Source organism: Triticum aestivum, chromosome 5B, assembly GCF_018294505.1.
Source record: "Triticum aestivum cultivar Chinese Spring chromosome 5B, IWGSC CS RefSeq v2.1, whole genome shotgun sequence".
NCBI lineage: Eukaryota > Viridiplantae > Streptophyta > Magnoliopsida > Poales > Poaceae > Triticum > Triticum aestivum.
The window spans coordinates 629,013,605-629,021,625 of record NC_057807.1 but is presented as its reverse complement, the minus strand read 5'-3'; the positions used below and the strand labels follow the sequence as shown (position 1 = coordinate 629,021,625).

The window sequence follows — 8,021 nt, the reverse complement described above, 5'->3', positions numbered from 1 at the left end:
AGTCCCTGGCGCCTCCCTCTCCCCCCGTAACACCTCTCCCTCTCGTTGAGCTTGGCGAAGCCCTGCCGAGATTCCCCACTACTTCCACCACCACGCCGTCGTGCTGCTGGATCTCCATTAACCTCTGTTTCCCCCTTGCTGGATCAAGAGGGAGGAGATGTCTTCCCCAACTGTACGTGCGTTGAACGCGGAGGTGCCGTCCGTTCGGCACTAGGATCTTCGGTGATTTGGATCACGACGAGTACGACTCCATCAACCCCGTTCTCTTGAACGCTTTCACTCACGATCTACAAGGGTATGTAGATGCACTCCTCTCTCTCGTTGCTAGATGACTCCATAGATTGATCTTGGTGAATCGTAGAATTTTTTTATTTTCTGCAACGTTCCCCAACAATTACCACATCCTTTCCCAAAAAATATCGAGGTTTTTTGTAAATTAACTCTCTATCCCGAGGCCTCTTCATAAACTTGCAAGATATTCCGCAACGCCTCAAAATTGCTTATCTTCCCCTCTAGGAAGACAATACTGTCATCTGCAAAAAGAAGATGTGTAATATGGGGGCCAGTGCTCCCAAACGACACTCATTTGATGCTGCTATCTTGCTGGGCCACTTTCAACAACACCGAAAATCCTTCCACACAAAACAAAAAAAGATAGAAAGCGGATCACCTTGGCGCAAGCCCCTAGACGGAAGGAATCCTCTTGAGAGACCACCATTTAGCTTGACAACAAACCTAGCCGAAGTGACACATCGCATAATCATGCGAATCCATATAGGCGCAAACCCAAACTTAGCAAGCACTTGCTCCAAAAAAATCCACTCCACCCGATCATACGCCTTCATCATGTCCAATTTCACCGCACAGAGTGGTGTTTTCCTCCTCCTCTTACTATTCGCGTGGGTGCATTCATATGCCACCAACACATTATCTGTCATAAGTCTCCCCGGAACGAATGCACTTTGTTCTTCAGAGATCAACACCGGAAGAATCATCTTGTGTCTATTAGCGAGAACCTTGGTGGTAATCTTATACAACATGTTACACAAACTGATTGGCCTAAATTGAGAAAGAAGTTCCGGAGAACTCACTTTGGGGATCATCACAATCACTGTGTCACTAAAAGAGTCGGGAGTAGCCTCCCCCGAAAGAAACCCCCTAACCACCGCACACACGTCCACTTTTAACAGTGACCAGTGTCGCTGATAAAACATAGCTGGCAGGCCATCCGGCCCTGGTGTCTTAGTTGGTCCCATCTGGAATAGAGCCCGTTGAATTTCATCATCTGAAATAGGGGCTGTTAGCTTGTTATTCATCTCCTCAGAGATAACAGGGGCAAAATGCATGAGCAATCTTTCTGCTTGGGCCAAACCTTCGGACCTAAATAACTTCTTGTAGAAGGAGGCCGCCAACTCCCTCATGCCATCATCGTCCGTGCATCTTGTTACATTCTCCCTTAGTAACGCCTTAACCGTGTTCTTCTGCTTGCGATGAGAGGCCCGGTTCTGAAAACATTGAGTGTTCCGGTCCCCCGCTTTAAGCCAGTCCACATGAGATCGCTGTTTTTGCATTATTTCTTCCCTTTCATAAACTCCATTGAGTTGGCTCTCAATATCTCTAACTTCGGCCGTTAGTCCAGTGACCAACGCCCTCTCTTTAGCATACAGGAGCTGCTCCTTAAGCCGTTTAATCTGCCTCCTAACCGACCCAAAGACAGTCCGGCCCCAACCCTATAGGGCTTTTGTAATATTTGTACTATATATACATTGGGCAATACATCTGCAGCGCCTAAGGTGCATTGCTTCTCCTTCTTCCTGCCTTCCACAACAACGCCTCCTAAGAAGCCCCACGCCGACGCCTACATGGAGGAGGGGCACAGCCGGGCCGACGGCCGGAAGGGGAAGGGGCCGGCGAGGAAATGGTGATTTCCTCCGCCCTTCCTTGTTCTATTTATATTTTAGCTATGTTTCATAAGTTTGTAGTATGGATTTGTACTGTCCGCCGTTGAAGTCCGATGAATCATGTTCCTTTTGTTCGGCTAACCCGATGAACTGCACTTTGATCATGCGTTTTACGCAGCGTTCCATGAATTGCATGGTTTTGTGGTTTCGGATATGAGGGAGGCGAGTGTGGAAGACAAAATATAAGGCGTGCCCGGTCGCATCCGCGGGCGTTTGAGGGGTTCGATTTGCCCATCGCGGCTGCAGATGCTCTTAAGACATGAATTTGGCCACTAATTACTCCATATATACAAGGTTATATGACATGAAATTTATGTCACTAGAGTCGTAGTTAAAAGTACTTTGTTATAATAGTGATTTTGAGGGAAAGACATGCAATTTTAGTGTCCATTCAAACACATACCCAACCCAACCAGGGCCATTCCAATTGTTTGGCCGGGCAGCTCAGGGTTCCAATCCAAAACAAGCTTTTGGTAACGATGCCTTATCTTATGTATTTGGATTTTCGGGTAAGACAATGGATCACAAAGATAGATGAATGAGGGAGAATTTACTACACTCAAAAGCAAATCAAGCATTCCGACTCTTTCTTGTTTGACGGGCTTACACTAACCATGATGATATTTCCGTATACATAGTTTATTGTGCACGAAGGTGCTTATTCCGCCTTTTTATTTTCCTTTACTGTTCATCATGTACACCATAATGTTATGAGAAATTCAAGCCTAAAGTACGGATGACATTTGAAGGGTTCGCGGTTGTGGAAGACACTTGCCGTAACGTCACAATATTTTCGTGTTACCATCGTAATGAATTTCCAGCATGTTCATTGCAACAGGCGTGTTCCTGTTACCCGTTATTTTAAAGCTATTTGAGATACAAAAGGCTTATGTAATCCCGCAAGAAACATAAACTCGGAAATCTACAAACTAGCTCTTACTGTTTCACACAGTTTTTACAACAAAATTCAAGAGAGGAAATTTATAATAATATTACGCCCATACAAAACAAAAGAGTAAATTTCTAATAATACCTGGCATGTCACATGGATTTGAGTTTACATAACCAATTTATAACTTTGTGATTTCATTCCTTGACCCAATTTTTTTTCATGAGAAAAGATTCCTAGTGAAAAACATTGTCTCCAAATAATGTTCCCCTGGCTTTTATGGGTTTCCATTTTGCATTAAAAAAGAAGATGTTGAGAGCCAATCCAATTTCTGAGGTCCTTCCATTTATTTCTTCCGTCGACAGAAATATGGACTGAATGATAGGAAGGCACGGTGTAATTTTCGTATCGTTGCCGTCCATTCGCCACCCATCGACCGTCCATTGTCTGTGGTCGCGGATCGGCGGGCCCACACCATCCCCTTCCCGCGCCGTTTAAATAGTCTGCCCCCATCGCCAAAATCTCTCCGCACCAGCACACTCCCGCCTTCTCAAATCCCCCATCGCGCCAAATCTCAAGCCCCTGTAGCCGCCATGGACGCCTCAGCCACCGGCGCCGTCTCCAAGGTGAAGAAGTACGTGGTGGGGCGCAAGCTTGGCGGCGGCCCCAGGAAGAAGGCGGTGGCGCGGTCCGTCAAGGCCGGGCTGCAGTTCCCCGTCGGCCGCATCGTCCGCTTCCTCAAGAAGGGCCGCTACGCGCAGCGCGTCGGCATGGGCGCCCCCGTCTACCTCGCCTCCGTCCTCGAGTACCTCGCCGCCGAGCTTCTAGAGCTCGCCGGGAACGCCGCCAAGGACAACAAGAAGTCCCGCATCATCCCGCGCCACCTGCTGCTCGCCATCCGGAACGACCAGGAGCTCGGCAAGCTGCTCGCCGGCGTCACCATCGCGCACGGCGGCGTGCTGCCCAACATCAACCCCGTGCTGCTCCCCAAGAAGACGGCCGAGAAGGAGCCCAAGTCGCCCAACAAGGCCGCCAAGTCCCCCAAGAAGGCTTAGGCGATTACTAGTCCTTCGTATTAGAATTAGTGTCCGATGTTTAAGTAATGGTGTCGATCTAGTATATGTTCTGTTCTGCTTTGAAAATAATAATCAGAAATCTCTCTGACTTGCAGTAAATTCTCTCTCTGTCGCCTGTCTGTTCATGATTTTGCAATGCTACGGAGTTTTACATCTGTGCAGTGGGACGAATAGTTGTGTCTACCGATCGTCTGAATCTGATAAATTCACTTGGTCTGGTTACTAGAAAAGCTAGAAGTCAGAGTTGCAACTTGCAAGCTGAAGAAGCTGAGGAGCATCCCAAACCTGTAGTATGAGTTCAGGTTCAGACATTTGTGTATGTGAAGTACTACCAAATGCAACGTTTCACCTATGCTATGTGTCCAGCTGCTGTAGAATAAATTATACTACTGTATATGTATCAACGTTTCACCTATGCTATGTGTCACCCAAGATCACTACATTCGAGAAGATGTGCCATGTTGCTTGATGACTGAACAAGTTCAGTTGCACATCTCTGAAAGAAAAGCAGACAAAACCCATTATTGATAGCCTGCAGTTTGGGTGGGGGGCGTGGAGTCACTCTGTGCATTTTAAAACCGAACCGAAAAACCATACCGAAAATAAACCGAACCGAACCGAATTCACGATTTTTATGGTTTCTGGTTTCGATATGGTATGAACTTTTCATACCGTTTTGAATTTCGGTTTTTATGGTATATACCAAAAAACCGAATGGTTAACCGAATAAACCGAAATAAAAATATATATTTCCTGAGGCAAACAACGATACAAGTAGTCATTTTTCTTGTATAAGAGTAAAATTTCCTGCAAAGAACACCCATTTTTTCTTGTAACGTAGTAATTTTTCTCTTGCAAAAATGCTAACCACGTCGTCCATAACCTTTCAAGGCATGAATTGGGGCATGCATATATACTTATATAAAGTTATATACTATTTGTATTTAAAAAGTATGTGTTTGAATTTATAAGTTTGTAAAATATAGTATATTATTTTCAAATTCGCGTCAACTTTGGTTATTATGGTATATACCGAAACCATACCGAAATAATTTGGTATATACCGAAACCGAACCGTATTTTAATATCAATACCGTATAAACCGAAGTATTAATACCGTACAAACCGGAAAACCGTATAAACCGAATCATGCAAACCGAATAAACCAAACGCACAGAGTGAGCGTGGAGTGGAGGAGTGCTCTGTTTCAGTGAAATCGGGCAATCGGGAAGACTGCTAGCAAAGACCACCGAGAGCACTCTCAGGAAGGGGTATAACTTTTGAAGAATATACAAACTGGCAGAGGCCTTTTTTTTGCATAGAAATGGGCAGAGCAGTTCCAATTTAGTTTTGCAGAGCAGTTAGCAAGTGAGGAAAGGAAACCCTTCAAAGAGTGAGTTTATCCTTTTTTTTAGAGCCAAAACCGTAGAACAGTCGCTCTACGGTATGAGGTTTATCCTTCCTTTCCGAAAAAACCTTCATGTCATTTCATTTTCAGCATAATGCTTGCTACACATGTTTCAATTAACAACATCAGGATTCAGAGGGCAAAAAATGCAACCCTGCCCGTTAACTTTTCCAAGTTTCATTGGGGATTTTTTTCATAAATGTTTTATTTTATTGGCTCAAAATAGATTACCAAGAAGATATATAACACAATGAGCAGTTATGATGCACACAACCAAACACCAACTCAAACACACACACACGAAAACATGCTGGTAACTAGCAAAGTCATATATGACTAAAGTTATGCATATGCGAGGAAAAATGCAAAAAAAAAAATCCTCGAAGCAATCCGATTTGCGATCGGCAAACTACACCAGTGACCATATCCACACCAACCAGCTAATTACATCACATGGACACCAGTGACCATATCCGCACCGACCACCTAATTACATCACATGGACGACAATGTTCTTCAAAAGTAACGCCTTCGGAAAGGGAGCGACACTCCAGTGCCGCCATCACTGGATCCGACCACAAGGCCAAACTCTATATTTCCACCTTGAAGAATCGGTCCGAATATATCTGAGCAATGCCTTTAACAAGGTAATGGCGTGAAAAACATCGTCATTGCTAGGTATAACCACTTGAGTCTGACCTAGGATTTTGTCCTGGAGCTCAAGACCGGGTGCTCGAGTAGCACCACCATCATAGTCACTCATGTGTTGTCCCCATCACTTTTCTGCGATCCCAGCTGCTACATGTGATGCGACCGTCTTCACCACACAACCATCCCTTTGCGTCAAGCCGTCGTCCATAATTTGTATCACATCATTGAAGTCAACCACTGGACTAGGATAGATGACCCCTTTCCAAAACCTTTCGATGACCACTACCATTGTAGAGTCGTAGGAAGTGTGCAGTACAATTTGCAGTTATCACCATCCGACCGATCACACCCGGATCACCACCACCAATCCGCGAAACGTAGCGGTGCCGACCGGCCACTGCATGCGCGAAAGACCAACACCAGTGTTGGGGAACGTTGCAGAAAACAAAAATTTTCCTACTCGTTTCACCAAGATCATCTAGGAGTTCATCTAGCAACGAGTGATTAGATGCATCTACATACCTTTGTAGATCGCGCACGGAAGCGTTCAAAAGAACGGTGATGATGTAGTCGTACTCGACGTGATCCAAATCACCGATGACCAGCGCCGAACGGACGGCACCTCCGCGTTCAACACACGTACGGGACGGGAGACCTCTCCTCCTTCTTGATCCAGCAAGGGGGAAGGAGAGGTTGATGAAGATCCAGCAGCACGACGGCGTGGTGGTGGATGCAGGGCGTCACAGCAGCAGGGCTTCGCCGAGACTACGAGGGAGAGACGTAACGGGGGGGAGATGGAGGCGCCAGGGGCTGGTATGAAATCCCTCCTCTCCCCCCACTATATATAGGGGTGCCAGGGGGGGCGCCGGCCCTAGTAGATGGCATCTACTAGGGGGGGCGGCGGCCAAGGGGAGGTTTCCCTCCCCCCCAAGGCACCTAGGGTGCCTTCCACCACATGGACTCTTCCATGGTGGAAACCCTAGGCGCATGGGCCTATAGGGGCTGGTGCCCTTGGCCCATCTAGGCCAAGGCGCACCCCCTACAGCCCATGTGGCCCCCCGGGACAGGTGGCCTCACCCGGTGGACCCCCGGGACCCTTCCGGTGGTCCCGGTACAATACCGATAACCCCGAAACTTGTCCTGATGCCCGAAATAGCACTTCCTATATATAATTCTTTACCTCCGGACCATTCCGGAACTCCTCGTGACGTCCGGGATCTCATCCGGGACTCCGAACAACATTCGGGTTTCTGCATATACATATCTTCATAACCCTAGCGTCACCGAACCTTAAGTGTGTAGACCCTACGGGTTCGGGAGACAAGCAGACATGACCGAGACGACTCTCCGGTCAATAACCATCAGCGGGATCTGGATACCCATGTTGGCTCCCACATGCTCCACGATGATCTCATCGGATGAACCACGATGTCGAGGATTTAATCAATCCCGTACGCTATTCCCTTTGTCTATCGATATGTTACTTGCCCGATATTCGATCGTCGGTATCCCAATACCTCGTTCAATCTCGTTACCGGCAAGTCACTTTACTCGTACCGTAATGCATGATCCCGTGACCAGACACTTGGTCACTCTGAGCTCATTATGATGATGCATTACCGAGTGGGCCCAGTGATACCTCTCCGTCATACGGAGTGACAAATCCCAGTCTTGATCCATGTCACCCAACAGACACTTTCGGAGATACCCGTAGTCTACCTTTATAGTCACCCAGTTACGTTCTGACGTTTGGCATACCCAAAGCACTCCTACGGTATCCGGGAGTTACACGATCTCATGGTCTAAGGAAAAGATACTTTGACATTGGAAAACTCTAGCAAACGAACTATACGATCTTGTGCTATGTTTAGGATTGGGTCTTGTCCATCACATCATTCTCCCAATGATGTGATCTCGTTATCAATGACATCCAGTGTCCATAGTCAGGAAATCATGACTATCTGTTGATCAACGAGCTAGTCAACTAGAGGCTTACTAGGGACATGTTGGTGTCTGTTATTCACACATGTATTACG

General features: G+C 46.6%; 1 protein-coding gene across 1 annotated transcript; it reads left to right on the top strand.

Annotated features, from left to right (window-relative positions):
• Window positions 1–3,381: 3,381 nt before the first annotated feature.
• LOC123117244 (probable histone H2A.5) lies at window positions 3,382–4,068 on the top strand. Its single transcript, XM_044538047.1, has one exon. It carries the CDS (start codon window positions 3,444–3,446, stop codon window positions 3,903–3,905), a length of 462 nt encoding a protein of 153 aa, XP_044393982.1. The 5' UTR covers window positions 3,382–3,443; the 3' UTR covers window positions 3,906–4,068.
• Window positions 4,069–8,021: the final 3,953 nt, after the last annotated feature.